A 14,983-nucleotide genomic window follows, 5' to 3' on the forward strand; every position below is an offset into this window, starting at 1 on the left:
CGCTCTTAACAATAACAATGTGTGCTTATTGGTCTAGCTACTGCTGCCTGGTGCTTAAAGTTTGGGTTTTTCTGGTCGGTGGAGTCGGACTACAAAATTACAGTGTTTGCACATGTGTGTGTGTGGAAGTACAAGGTTTTGTTTTTGCTAATGGATTTATGATCTCCGTCGCTGGGACCATCCAGGGGTAATTAGCACGCAGGCTCTAAAGACACGATGGGTTTGTGTGAGCAATAAAGCCATCGCCCACAGCATTTATAAACTGACAGTCCTTCTAAACTTCAATCCCAACCTCAGGCTAATTGGGAAAGTCACTCCGTCGGCCCCCTCGATCGTTGTCCCACAATTATGGCGTTGGATGCAAAAAACACCCCATGGAATGAAAGTCCATTCATCATGTCTAAAGCTAGAAAACCTGAGAAGTTCAAGTCCCGGAGAACCACCGGTCCAAATGAAATGAGAGTGCACAAAATGCATGATTGATATCAGTAAGTTTATCTTCATCCCACACCGAAAGTTTGTGATATCTCACAAACTAGTAATGGGATATAATGCACTTTCCACATGACCAAGCTTTTTATAAAGACAGGCATAGGCATTCATAAAATACAATAAAAAATATATAGGCCTATACCCTATAGTAAAATGTAGGACTGTGTGCTTTTGTGTATTAATTTCCACTGTCATGAATTTATTTTTTACATTTATTTTATTTTTCTTATGGTTCTGTTTTCAGAGCCATATTTCCACGCATGTCCCCGTGGCATCATCAATGGTGTGTGTGTGTGTGTGTGTGTGTGTGTGGGGGGGGGGGGGGGGTGGGGTGGGGGGTGTATAATTTGAATTTACGTTGCCTTGTTAAATACTACGGCCTTAAGTGGCTGCATGTACGCCGGCTCAACGATATTTCCCTATTTCTCACGAATAGCCTTTCCATTAAGAGCGATTAGATTATGTCTATTGAAAGTTGCTGATCCATAGAGAAAGAGGCTGCGGATAAAAGGCGATTTCGAGTGACCTTCTCGTCCCTTTCACACCAGCCTGAGCCCCCCAGAATAGTTGGGGATCAGGAGCGGACAAAGACCCCCCCACCACCACCACCACAACCCCCCTCCTTTTCAACTCGGGGCGACTTAAAGCTGCGCCCCCGCAACAAAACACTCAATTCAAAACATGAAGAATAATCGGCAGCAGTTTGGATTCATAAACTTTTTCTTCATATTTTTGTATTCAAATTTGAGAATAATATAGGCTATATTAGGCCTGTGCACATGGGCTAATGTGTATAGGCATACAAACTGTTTTTTGCAATATAGGTTTTCAAATTGTTGTGTGTTGAGAAATGCAATAATCAACAGAGAAATGTAATGATCAACTATACACTAAACAGGCAGTGCAGCGTGGCATTTTGCATATAGGCCTAAATGTCAAAAATCAACACTGGTTTCATTTTTGTTTTGGAACTAACGCATAATAGCCTATTTGACGACTGCAGCTTAATTGAATAAAATAATATCTTCACCATCAAGTTAAGTATATAGGTTATTTGTGAACGTGCCTTTGCAGAGTGGATCAGGCCAAAAAAGCAGCACAGTTACAAGTGATCCAGGAATAACGTCAAGGTGACCCAGCTTGAAAAGGCTTTATTTATAAAAGTCATGCGCTTGAAAATTACTCGGAAAATGCTATTCTGTGATTGGGCCATATACTAAACATGCCATTATTAATAGTCAATATGGAAATGTCACACTGTATAAAACGTACAGGCCGAAAGAACATGCGCTTTTTAAATATAAGGCACGTTACCCCCCCCCCCCCACACACACACACACACACACACCACCACCACGCCCACCCCTGGGGATCTTCTATTTACCAAATTAGTTAATTATAAAACATTAATAGTTTACAAATCAATAAAGAAGACTGTATATGCAAAGGCGACAGCACGCAGTGACACACAGAGACAAAGCAATGAGTGTTCAGGCTAATCTTCACATCATTCCCCATTATTAATTTAGATTGACTTTGTGAACATCCTCGCATGATTCCCCCGTACTATACAGTAGGCTATTATAGTGAAATCCAACAAGTGTGTAGTTGCTTTGGAGAGGTATAGGGAGCCCCCCCCCCTTATTAGACAACCACATACTGTGGTATAGCTATAGGCCTGCATGGTCAACACTATTAACCCCATTTATATTGTCCAAACAACCAGCACCCCGGCCCTGCACACACATAAAGCACTAATATGATGTTTAGCACATATCTGCATCTCTTTGTCTATATTCATGATTACATTGTATAATGTTGGTTTAGCATGCTGCATTATTTCTAGCTGAGACGTCTAATATGCAGTAGCCTACATTATGAAGACGGGAGGAAAAAAAGCAAGAATATTCTGTTGAGCTATAGGGTAGATATGTTGAGAGACACACTGTTTAGGACCCCCCTTTGGAAACATTAGCCGTGTGTTTTTATATGAGATGTGTTCATGAGAGACCCCCATGGGGTCCATCACGGTGAGCGAACCAAGCTCTTGATTATATTTACTTTTTCTTTCTCTCTTTGTCTTTTTTTCCCCCCCACAGTGGACTGGATATGGAGGATGCGAGTGTCACTGCTCAGCGTCACCAGCGAACACGTTCCCTCATCAATTTCTACAAAGTTTCACATGAGCTCATGTTCTTTCTTTCTAGCTCGATCATGTCTTTGCTGGGGGTCTTGGTTACGTGACCTCAGCTGGTTGCTTGCTTCACATCCTGGCTGACTGTGTGTGCGTGCGTGTGTGTGTGCGTGTGCGTGTGTGTGTGTGCGCGTGCGTGTATAGGCTATACGTTTGGAAGCTCACCAACCGAGAAAAGTATTATGAAATGACCATGCATGGACTCATGTTATGTTATACGTTAAATTAAGGTTGTTGTATTACTTTAGTGACCCTCATAGACTATACTGCAGATTGCAGAAATACATACACGCAGCCTGATATAAATGACACGAGTCACCCCCATTGCACGTTTTCAATAACTTCATAAATCACGTATACGCACGATTTCCTCCCCAAAGCAGCAAAGCTTGGAGGTAAAGAGGCTTTTAAAATAAAATAAACATGTTTCTCTCATATTTAAAATAACTTAATTATTTACTTTGCTTTCATATACATGGGAGGGAAAAGTTAACTGGGGCAATTGTAGAAGTTATATAGATATAAATATATATATATATATATATATAATCATGCACTAGTTAAATTAACCCGTGCGGAATTGTTGTTTGCAGTGGTGAAATAATATAATCCTCATATACATATTTAATGCAATTGTTTTATATTAATGTCACTGAACGCAATGTTATTTACATTGTAATTGCATCGTGTTGTTATACCATTGCATCGACAGGGGGAAGTTATGTATCAACTTGCTCAAATTCAGCCCCATTCTGAGAAATAATGCGCAGTCCATAGACATGAGGCATTAGCGCGACGTTATAGGCTATTATATCCATCTAAACAGGAAAATAAATGGGTGTATAGAGGCGCGTTGAGGAGGTCAGAGAACGGTCAGATTCCCTGATCAGCACACGGTTGGTATAACTGGTCCTTTTAATCCGTTGACACTATCGCTGAGACAAACAAGCTGCTATCGATCTTTGCATTATGTGGTCAAACAACAAATAGCCGTGTGTGCAGGTGAGGTCCACTGCTGTAGCCTATATACACCAGCATTATAACAACACCACTGATGTCTATAACGCGCAAATTGGCGACGACAGCTTAAAATCGGACAAACAAGCCCCCTCGTAATGCCGTTACAGTATATGGAGGGGGAAATACACAACGTCCACTACTTAACAGAGTTTTGCCCTGCGGAATGTTTAACGGCTGCCTGTCTGACATTTATAAGAAGATAAGGTCCGACCGCATATAGGCTATAGGTTTTGGACTTTAGTTTCTGGTCATGTGGCATGCATGGCAATAGAATTTAGTCTAGCATTTAGCGACAATTGTGTGGAGTTTGGGGAGTGGATGAGCCTGGAGGATAGATACAAAAATAATAATAAATAGTCTACTTGCGTTACTGAACGGTGCACGTCTTTATCCCGCGGTATAGCTTCTCTTCTCTTCCACTGGTGGTATAGTAGTAGCCATCGCCAGTTCGCCTCTCTCTTCTTCTTTTAATGTCCTCCTGTCCACTTTCTCCTTTCTCTCGCCGCTTCGCCCAGCTCTATAGCTTTCTTTAGACTCTCTCCCCTGCTCCCATTCGCTATCCCCTCTCACTCACTCTCCTCTCTTCTCCTTCTCCTGCATGCATGCATGCATGCATGCAAGCCCCCTTTTTTTCTTTCCCCCTCAATCTGTGGAGTTAAATCTTAATGATACACTTACAAAAAAAGAAGGGGAAAAAAATCTTTGTCCGATTTAATCTTATTCGTTTCACCTTTTCAAAGAGCTGGAGACATTGGCCGGGGAGTTTCAGTGGAGTGTCCGAGACCTGAGGGACGGGGGAGAAGAGGAGAGGAGAGAGCTCTGTTGTTGAATACTTAAAAAACACCCATCCCTCCTATATGCGTCTCTTCAAAGGGGCACTGTACTGTATGCATATTTACGCTCCATTCTTTCTCCTAATAGCTCCGAGAAGGGCTCAGAGGCACTTGTTATAGTTCTCACAAAACTATAATGTTATGTAATATGTTATATTAAAACTATAATTCTATGTTGTTTTGTTCTTTTGCCACACAGCCTACTATATTTGTATAGCCTACTGATTTGGAACATCATGCGCAGCATATTTTACGTTTCAAACATCACGCACACAATATTGTTTGAATTCAGCTATATATGTATTGTTCTTTACGTTTGTTTTTCTTTCCATAATTTTACATAATGTTTTATTAAGACGATTGTTTTTGTTTGTAGAAACCCCGGAAGCTATCGTGCATTAAAATATATACGGCACTCGAGAGTATAATTGACATATCTTTTTTTATAGACAAGTTTTTTGTAATGCATGCTTGATGACTGTGAGCATATGAGGCTGTAATTGTACATCGTACGCTAGATGGCAGCGCGATCCAGACATTTTTTGAGCTGGAGAGGCAGCAAGCCTCTGGAAACCCACATTACAAAAAGCCGGAATCCCCGTGCAATTTTCAAACAACTTCACATGATTTTGAATTATTGTCATTATTAAGACATAATGTGACACCCATTCAGCGGCCGGGGAGGACTATTGGACCTCCGCGATTATTGAATGTGCCTTATTTGGACGTGCAATTCAGAGAGGGTTTTTCTGCAGCCCGCTGTAATACCGCATCCCGTTAAGTCTTATTATGCATCATTCTCCCTTTTGCCATTTCGCTGCTTATCACTCACTTTTACACTAAACTGATTGTGTAACGGCGAGAATGCAACGATTATACGCGAGACGCTTATTACACCGCAATGCGCATGCTAAAACAATAATACATATGTAATACATAAATAAATAAATAAATAAAACATCTACGGGTAGAACAATAATGATATCCCTGCATTCACACAATAAGGATAACAGTTCAACACAAACCATTTCGAACTTTGGGGGGTTCTGTTAAACGGGGTCCCTTTTCGCTGCGCTATGGTTTGTTTATTTCCCGTGCGTAAAGCTTTGTCCCCGCCGTTACCCCCAGCTTTTCGGGTATTCTATCCCGGTTTCTTCCTCTTTTTTGTGACAATAGACGGCCCATACTAATCAGGTTTCAAAGTAAATAGCAGCGCGGGGCGAGCTCAATGTAAATTGTGCTTGTCAGAGCCCCTATAGTCGTAGGTAGCAAGGAACGAGGACTCTAACCAATGGAGAGAAAGAGGCTTGGCTAACCTTAGCCTCCCATTTTCCTCCCTCCCTCTCTCTCTCTCTCTCTCTCTCTCTCTCTCTCTCTCTCTCTCTCTCTCTCTCTCTCTCTCTCTCTCTCTCACCCCCCCCCCCCCCCCTCAATGCAGGGCTCTGGCCAGTCAGTCGCCTTTGATTATCAGTTGCCAGCAGCCCCTCTCTTGGCTCCTTGACACGAGCACCATATAAGGCGCAGCGATCTCCATAGAAACGTGTCAGTTTCAATAGTAGTGTCAAAGTTCACTATATACAGACATTCGCGCAGATCCCCGTTTCGGAAACATTGCTCCGCTGCTGGTCCTCCCGTTTAAGCGCATTCATTTTTGGGGGTCTCTCTCCTTCTTGCATATTCTATTAGTTGTTGTTTTTTCACCCTCCTTCTCCTTTTTATCTTTTGCTGTTCGTCTCCATTCCTGTCGGAGAGGCGAAACTACATGGACACTTACTCGGCGACGCGGTTTTTTCACTGGGGCGAGATGAGGTTTATTTAAGAATATAGATGTAAAATCCAGCTCTTCAGTTTTTTCCTCCCCTCCTACGGCGAAGACGGGAGTAAAGGAGAGAGGAAGAAAAGAGAAAGGAATTTATTTCTCCGCAGCACTTTGGGATCGGCGTGTCTTTCAGAGAAAGATTTTATGCCCGTTTCTACGTCCATGTGAATCGCCGCTGCCTCCTTTGTGGCTATTTTATACCAAACTGCAATTTGTTACGTCTGCTACGGTTTTTCTACAAGATTACGATTCCTGAATGGCTGTCTGCAATTTACCTTGGAACTGGCCTCCCGATACTTGCATATCCTGATCGGGTGCCTATATTCTATCGCCTCCTCTGTTTTTGAATGTATTGATCGCGTTTCTACTCGCTTCTTACCCTGTGAGATTGCGTTGTTGCTCCGGTTTGACTTTGCACTGCACCGTTGTCTTTTTTTCTGAGGGCTTCGCCGTTTTTCCTTCTCTCTACGGTTCATAAACACCAGCGATCATTTCGCTCTATAGCACTTTCCGGGGCCGAGATATGGCAATGGTAGTTAGCGTCTGGCGAGATCCGCAAGAAGATGTGGCCGGAGGACCTCCGAGCGGCCCCAACCCAGCAGCGCAGCCGGCGAGGGAGCAACAGCAGGCGGCGTCGGCGGCACCGCACACTCCGCAGACCCCCACTCAGCCGGGACCCCCGTCGACGCCGGGAACCGCCGGGGAGAATAAGAGTCAGACTTCTGGGAGCCAGGCGCAGCATATAGAATGTGTTGTTTGCGGAGACAAATCGAGCGGCAAACACTATGGCCAGTTCACCTGCGAGGGATGCAAAAGTTTCTTCAAGAGGAGCGTGCGGAGGAACTTAACGTATACATGTCGTGCCAATAGGAACTGTCCCATTGACCAGCACCACCGGAATCAGTGCCAATACTGTCGGCTGAAGAAATGTTTAAAAGTGGGAATGCGGCGGGAAGGTGAATATATTTTTCTAATGCCACTCGTGATTACTGCATCCTCGTAGCAGACGGGTAGGGCTGCCATATTGCATTAAGGTCACACAGGCTAGTATATGACTGACTGGGCATAAGTGCCGCAGTCTTCCGTCCATGTTTTTACAGGGAATGTTTGCACGAGTGATCCGTCTTTCTCCTCAAATATAAATCTATTATATGAGAGAGGGGTAACACAAGGGACACTCGGCGGCTCTACAAAATCACCACTTATTATAGTCTGCGGTATTATTTATTTTATTCTTTCATATTTTTGTCACAGTCTAATCTGTAAGACATTATTGGGGTTTAGCAGACTGCAGACCCCAATTACCGTGCAGTCTTATAAGGCGGCAGAACTAGCCTATGTGTGTATGCGTGTCAGTGAGTGAGTGAGTGAGCCCATGCGCGTGCACGTGCGTGCATTCTACTAATAGACATTTCCACAATGTGCAGCTTGGCTAATTTATAATAAATAGGCCTACTACGGATCGTGTATAGCCTATAAGTTATTGGTATGAACAGACGCTGTACAAGTCCGACGTCGCTCGCTCTCCCTCCAGCTCCATATGCTGACTAGACATCCCAGGCACAGTGCACAATGCCATGCACTGAAGTTGTGCACGGCTCATTGTTTTTGCCCTGCGTGCATGTGCATCAAAGGCCGTTAACTTTCCCTCCTCGTCCTATAGTCTTTCATCGCTAAAACGCGCAAATGTTCCCGCTTTTTAATCGCTTATACTTGCGCAAGTATATGTGCAGTGAATTTTAGCCACGGGCTATATATTAATATTTAATTGGTAATATTACACATGGGCTACAATATAGCGGTTGCGTTGTCTTTCGAGTGAGCTATTGGAGAGGGTAAAATGTGTACACATTTTTGCGCTCAGTAGTAATTATCGGTCGGAATTGTAATGTGCTTTGGCGCATTTGTGGAATATTAACACAAATCAAAGCGTTGATAATCCTAAAAGTAGAGCAGCATAAAAAGCCTACTGCAGCACGCATCGTTGATAATCAACCACGGCCTTCAAATGCCCCTATGGTGTAGGTAGGCTTGGTAGACTATACAATTTGACAAATATCGTGCAGGCGAATGTTAGGTCACATAAAATTGCATTTAGATGTAGAACGTGTGTGTGTGTGTGTGTGTGTGTGTGTGTGTGTGTGTGTGTGTGTGTGTGTGTGTGTGTGTGTGTGTGTGTGTGTGTGTGTGTGAGATAAAGAGAGAAAGATATATTTTTAATTTGTAGCCTACATATCCATGAAAACAATATATCAGCCCTACTCGAATGCAAAGGGAGTGCAGTTCTGTATTTAATGTTTATGTTGTCTGTAAAATGATTCGGTAGTAGGCCTACCAACACAGCATACCAGCTGTGGCTATATATCTTTTGGGATTTTGATTTTTAACGTTAAGCCTGCAAGCAGAGACTATAGCTTTAGGCTACTCTGGTTGTATTACATAAACAATGTTTATCAGTCCTGGATGCACATTTCCTCTCCCTCTCTTTCTTTTTGTCAGCGGTTCAGCGAGGACGAATGCCCCCAACCCAACCGAACCCTGGCCAGTACGCGCTGACGAACGGGGACCCTCTGAACGGCCATTGCTATCTGTCCGGATACATCTCGTTGTTGCTCCGGGCCGAGCCTTACCCGACGTCCCGATATGGAAGCCAGTGCATGCAGCCCAACAATATCATGGGCATCGAGAACATCTGCGAGCTGGCGGCTCGCTTGCTCTTCAGCGCCGTGGAATGGGCGAGAAACATCCCTTTCTTTCCCGACCTGCAGATCACCGACCAGGTGTCGCTGCTCAGGCTGACGTGGAGCGAATTGTTTGTGCTTAACGCGGCTCAGTGCTCCATGCCTTTGCATGTGGCCCCGCTGCTCGCCGCGGCGGGCCTGCACGCCTCGCCGATGTCCGCGGACCGCGTCGTGGCTTTCATGGATCACATTCGGATCTTCCAGGAGCAAGTGGAGAAGCTCAAGGCCCTGCACGTCGACTCGGCAGAGTACAGCTGCATCAAGGCGATAGTACTTTTCACATCAGGTGGGTGTCTGTCCGCTGTTATAAAATGAACTGGGGCCTATAATATAGCCTAGTCACACTCACACAATTTGCATGTGCAGAGAGGCAGCCGGCGGCAGTTATGGGATAAAAGCACAGGCATTTATAAGAACATGGCTGTCTGTCTCGTATGGGGCTATAGTCATTGCTATGGCGCTGCTCTGACAACAGCTTGCTGCATATCCACTTGCATACATTTTCATGTCACTCACAGCCACAGCATAAGAAGACTAGAAGAGTAAACAAATCCAGATTGAAAGAGCGCGTCAAGTTTTTACAGTCTATATAGGCCCACTTAAACGTGTTTGAAGGCGAGCTATTTGAGAGCTCCGTACATTTAACATAATTTCATAATTGTCATCTAAAACATTTTTGGCACACTTGTGGGCAGATGTTGCCGATAAGCTGACGTCTATAAAATTGTATTTTCGGGATTTGGAACAGGTGTCAAATAATATATGCGCAGAGATAAAATAGCGGGTGATTTGTTGGGATGTGACAGCTGATGTATTTATGACTTGTGGTGCATGCTTTTATTCTTGTTTTGCGTGCACAAACACGTGTCATGGGAGGACAGGAAATAATCCTCAGCATGCCGACATCAAAGAATACTGCTGAAGTTGACTATAATACGTAATCGTATCCATGTCTGTATAGTACAGACACATAGGGGCTTGGATAGATGGATTGAAGATGTAATCTTTGACCAATTAATTAATTGATTGATCGGTGGATATAGGATGCTCTTGTCATTGCTCGTGGAAGTCAGAATAATTCATTTTCAAAAGTAACTCACCCAGTGTAGGCTAATTGGTGGGCTGACCATGCAGAGCAAAGACTCAAATATCCTTATTTACTTAGGTGAACGCTAATTTATAGCTGGTATTTGGAGCTGAATGTGGACACTTGCTGCCATTTAGCTAAATGTGTATAGGGGAAGGTCGACAAAAGATGTCCAGAGGTCTGCTAGGCCCCAAAAACTATACTTTTGAACATGCACCATGCACGTCTTGACCGCATAAGTAAACACGTTAAACCCATCGCCAAAATTGTATGACACAGTGGGATAATTATTACAATTAGAAGGAATTCTGAATGCATGGGGAGTATTATTTTATTTGGCGTACTTTTAATTTAAACAAATGTAAATGCACTTCTCAAAGTCGATAAACCTAGAAAGCAACGCAGCTGCATCACATGCAGAGCTAGTGCTGACAGAGACATCACACATCACACATAATAATGTAGCCTATGGTTTTGATTTCTCCTCCACTGCTATTTACTTGTATCAATATTTTAGTAGGCTTGAATCTCACCCTAAACTTTCAATTGCGTATTATATTATATTAGATCACGTAGGCTATTATATTACGTTATATTATCACCTTATCGCCAAAAATGTATAACATGCTTTGCAATATATCTAAACTCCTAAGTTGGAGTGTGAACTTGTTTTGACTCTTATGTAAAAAAAAAAAAAAAAAAAAAAGGAAAGAAAAGAAAAGAAAAAAGGGAAAAAAAGACAGGGGAAGTGTTTTACTCAAAGCTATTAAACCGCCCTCAGCCCTTCCATTTTCTCTTCTCTGGCGAATAGACCATTACCACGTAGTAGAACTCTGTTCCTCCGTCTCATGAGGACGGCTCTCTTTAATTTTAGATATTTTTAACTTTCTAGAGGCGTAATAATTAAATTTCAGATTTTTGGACGTGGCAGCTAATTTGACACGGCGTAGTATAGCTATACTTAAATGACACACCAAGTCAAACTACATTTTCAGTAAATGTTTGAGGAAGAGAGACAGAAAAAAGAAGAACTTTGCTTTAAGACGTAAATGTGTCGTATAAGCTTGCAGTTAAATGAATTGCCCACGAGCCTGCCTGCAACACGGTGTGTAAAGTAAACCGCATGCAATCTACCTTTTTCTCTCTTGCCGTGTGTCGGCAATTCGTCCAATTATCCCCAAAACCCAGAGACTTAACGCAGATAATAACACTTTATTTGTTTTCTAAAAGAGAGTTAGGCTGTGATAAGCTATAAATGATGTTGTTGGCCAAAACAAGCCCTGCCAAGGACCAGCATACATAGATTTACTTTGCAATAACCTGAGATTTGTCTTTTGACGCACTGGAAGTGATCAGGCAAAACGTATTCTTTCATAACTCGCCCCATAATTGCCTCACACATATCGGGTCCATATATGAGCACACAATGTGCCAACCTGCCCATCTATCACATAAATAGTCGTATCGATTGTGACCCCCCCCCGTGTTGAGCTTGTTGATGTAGTGATATGCACGGGTGTGCACGGGTGACGGGCACAGGCAGGCGTTGTGTGTGGGGGAGCTATGGGGGTGATTATACGTAGATCTCCTTTGACACACATTCAAGTGCGCCCCCAGTCCCTGCAATGCCTTGAACTCCATGGGTATATAGGCTATATGCTTGTGTTGTATTGCAGTGCATCTCTCACAAGTATGGCTATTCTATAGTTTGCAAGAGATTTATTTTTCTTGGTCTTCTTTTTATTTAATTCATTTCAATCAGACTGATTGTTGTGTGTATTGAAAGGGGGGACAGTGGGACACTCATCGTTAATCCAAGCTGATTTGCATATATGGGGCCTGGTCGGCCGGACTAAGGTCATAGTAAATCACCCCGAGAGAACTCAGCGTTGCCCCCACGCAGTCCGCGAGTTCATAAGGTTATTGTGTCTGGCCAAAGTGAGTTATAGCCCTGAGAAATCACGATTAGACTTAAAAGCCTCTCGGATACTATTGTCCAGTGTTTAATGTATTAGGACTTGAAAACCGAAGCTATCTCTCTTGTGCAGTAGGCCTAGCCACAAAAGCACGGCTTAATACAGAATCGTTATAGGCTCGGTCTTATAACGGCCATATGCCAATGAACTACAGCCTGGCCTCCTACACAACCGTTTACGGCATTTCCCCCCCAACAAAATGGCAGTGGATTGTGTGATAAACAGTTTTCTTGATAACGTGCAAAAACATATCGTGAGACATGAACTTTGTGTCTTCATGTCTTTATTCGTGCAGGGCTGGAATTATATAGGGCAGGCTACAACAACCCCCGACTGTGTACGAAAAGAGAACACATTTTTGCACGTGTTGTGCTGGCTCATTTTCGCAACATTTTTACGTTCTTTTTGCGTGACTATTGACTTCACCCCGGCTAATAAATGTGATTGCTTCCAGGGGTCTTTCCTGGGCTCCATTCGAAAAACAGGCCAAGACAGAACGGTCTATTGAGAAAAGAGCCCGGGCAAAATGACTTAACACAGCTTACTGAAAGTAATTAGGTCACATTACATCCAGTGTAATTTCAGATTCATCAGTGTCGTTTATGTTTCCCTTATACTTGAATCCCCCGAGCCCCAGACATCACGAGTATAGTGGCCTTCAGGCCTATATAGCCCACCTTTCGCCCTTCATGCTCCTGCGTGTTCCATCAGTTCTCCATATTCCACGAGGCTCCGTATGAGAGTATAGCGCCGTTTTTTAGTGTCCTTTTCACCGCTGAATATTCCCTCCCTGAGTCCATGGCTGCTGTGTGTGTGAGGCTCGGGTATATCCTCGCTGTGCGGTGGTGCATTCCCCCACTTCAGCAGAGGAGCGCCCGTTGTTTATTCTGCATGACAGTCCCCCTCAGTCAGCGTGATGTAGCATGTTTGGGCAGCGGTGTTTGTTCTTTCCACTTTGTCAATAACACGTAACGCTGATGTTGAATGATAACCAGAGTGCGTTTGTGTGTGTCTCTCTCTCTCTCTCTTCTCTTTTGGGGTCTGCTGCAGACGCTTGCGGCCTGTCAGACTCGGCTCACATCGAGAGCCTTCAGGAGAAGTCCCAGTGCGCTCTGGAGGAATACGTGAGGAGCCAGTACCCGAACCAGCCCAGCCGCTTTGGAAAGCTCCTGCTGCGGCTGCCCTCGCTGCGCACCGTCTCCTCGTCGGTAATCGAGCAGCTGTTTTTCGTCCGCTTGGTAGGTAAAACTCCTATTGAAACGCTCATCAGGGATATGCTATTATCCGGAAGCAGCTTCAACTGGCCTTACATGTCCATCCAATGATCCTAATGAGAGAGCGCGCAAAAAGAGAGAGAAAAATGGACCAAAATACAGCATCCCCACTCTCCTCACCCCAACCCCCCCCAACACCCTCACCTCCACACAAGAAGACTATATATAGGACCTTTTCTGAGAGAAACGTGGAAGACATGACTTTTTATTTTCTTCTCTTTTTTGTCTTCTGGGACTGAGATGGAATACATTATGTACAGAAAAATATGGAACTCATGGGACTTACTTTACACCTGCGTGGTGTAAAGCCACTCTCCTCTTCAAGAACAATACTCTTCATTTTGTAAAATACTAGTCTTTATTTTCCTTTTTTTTGTAAAAAAAAGAAAAAAATACAAATAAAATGAAAAACATCATATGCGCAGTAAGTAAAAAAAATAAATCAAGACTTTAGCGGGAATATTATGTTTCCAAGCAATTATAAGAAATGTCCTGTGTCTATGTACCTCTCTGTTTTGTATTTTTTCTGGTTCCAAACCAGGGTTTCTGTGATTCTATACTAATAATTTTTTGATATAACCTTTTTGCTTCTTATAATGAGTGCGATATATGTTGTCGAAGCTATGTTCTCCAAGAATTAAAATTGAAGTGAGAAATTAAGAAAGGAAGAAGGAAAAGGAAAAAAAACAACAACAACAAGAGAAAAAAAATAAAGACAAATTTTAGACAATTAAGAAACAGTCTAATCGCTATGACAATATCACCAACTGATGGTTGAACTTTTTTTCCCGTTGATTCTACGATTCTTATGGACCTGTCACTGCAGAGAGAAACTCAACCTCCTTGGACATTTTAACGGTGCGAGGGGGAGAGGGACGCCCACTTACCCCTCTCCTCCCTCGGTCGTATACTGGGTGCGTGTGTGGTGGAGTCGATCATCAGTCAAAGAGGAGGAGGAGAGACGTGAAAAATCAAAAGCACTTTTAATATATCATTTCAAAAAAATACATTTTTTTTGTTTGTTTCGTCTTGAAAAAAAGATTTTCATTGTTTCTTGAATTTTATTGGTTGTTGCCTTTTTCGATTTGCTTAAACTCCATGATGCAGCTTTTTGCAGAACGGTCGGGTGATGAGTTGTGTGATGGTGACTGTACTATTAAAAAACAAATAGGCAACAATGGTCTCATTCTCAAGCCTTTTCATGTCAGCAAATGTTCAAGGTATTTTTTTTAAATAGCAAGGTCCAAATAATTACTGTTTGACGTAATTTAGTTTAACGTAGTTTGACGTAAGCCCCGTTTTCCATTATGCAGAGCACAGTAAAATCCTGATTGTTAATTTAACGTGGATAAAATGGACCTGGAATGGTCCATCTCGGAGTTCAGTTAACACTCATGCATGCAGGGTCATAGGCTATACTGTGTCCTATAGCTGACAACTGACAACCACATTCACCCCGGCTCTCCATATTGCACCGACCACCAGTGACAAGATAGAAGAAGTCATGCTGTGATTACTCAATGGGTAAACATCATACTGCCTCGCCG

The 14,983-nt window shown here is 43.1% G+C and overlaps 1 protein-coding gene and 1 long non-coding RNA gene across 2 annotated transcripts in view; one reads left to right on the forward strand and one right to left on the reverse strand.

The window, feature by feature from the left end:
- LOC308316541 overlaps positions 1-5,761 on the reverse strand; it is a 10,989-nt gene extending 5,228 nt beyond the window's left edge. The window contains exons 1-2 of the long non-coding RNA XR_013964176.1: positions 5,565-5,761; positions 4,069-4,490 (exon numbers count right to left, since the gene is read on the reverse strand). This is a non-coding gene — a long non-coding RNA (uncharacterized lncRNA). The remainder of the gene's footprint in view (positions 1-4,068; positions 4,491-5,564) is intronic.
- A 309-nt stretch (positions 5,762-6,070) lies between these two features.
- On the forward strand, positions 6,071-14,614 carry nr2f1a (nuclear receptor subfamily 2, group F, member 1a). Its single transcript, XM_080765447.1, has 3 exons — positions 6,071-7,314; positions 8,858-9,385; positions 13,213-14,614. Exons 1-3 carry the CDS (start codon positions 6,882-6,884, stop codon positions 13,485-13,487), a joined length of 1,236 nt encoding a protein of 411 aa, XP_080621573.1. The 5' UTR covers positions 6,071-6,881; the 3' UTR covers positions 13,488-14,614.
- Positions 14,615-14,983: the final 369 nt, after the last annotated feature.

The sequence above is a fragment of the Protomyctophum bolini genome (assembly GCF_963924005.1).
Source record: "Protomyctophum bolini genome assembly, chromosome: 6".
In the NCBI taxonomy this organism is placed as follows: Eukaryota; Metazoa; Chordata; class Actinopteri; order Myctophiformes; family Myctophidae; genus Protomyctophum; species Protomyctophum bolini.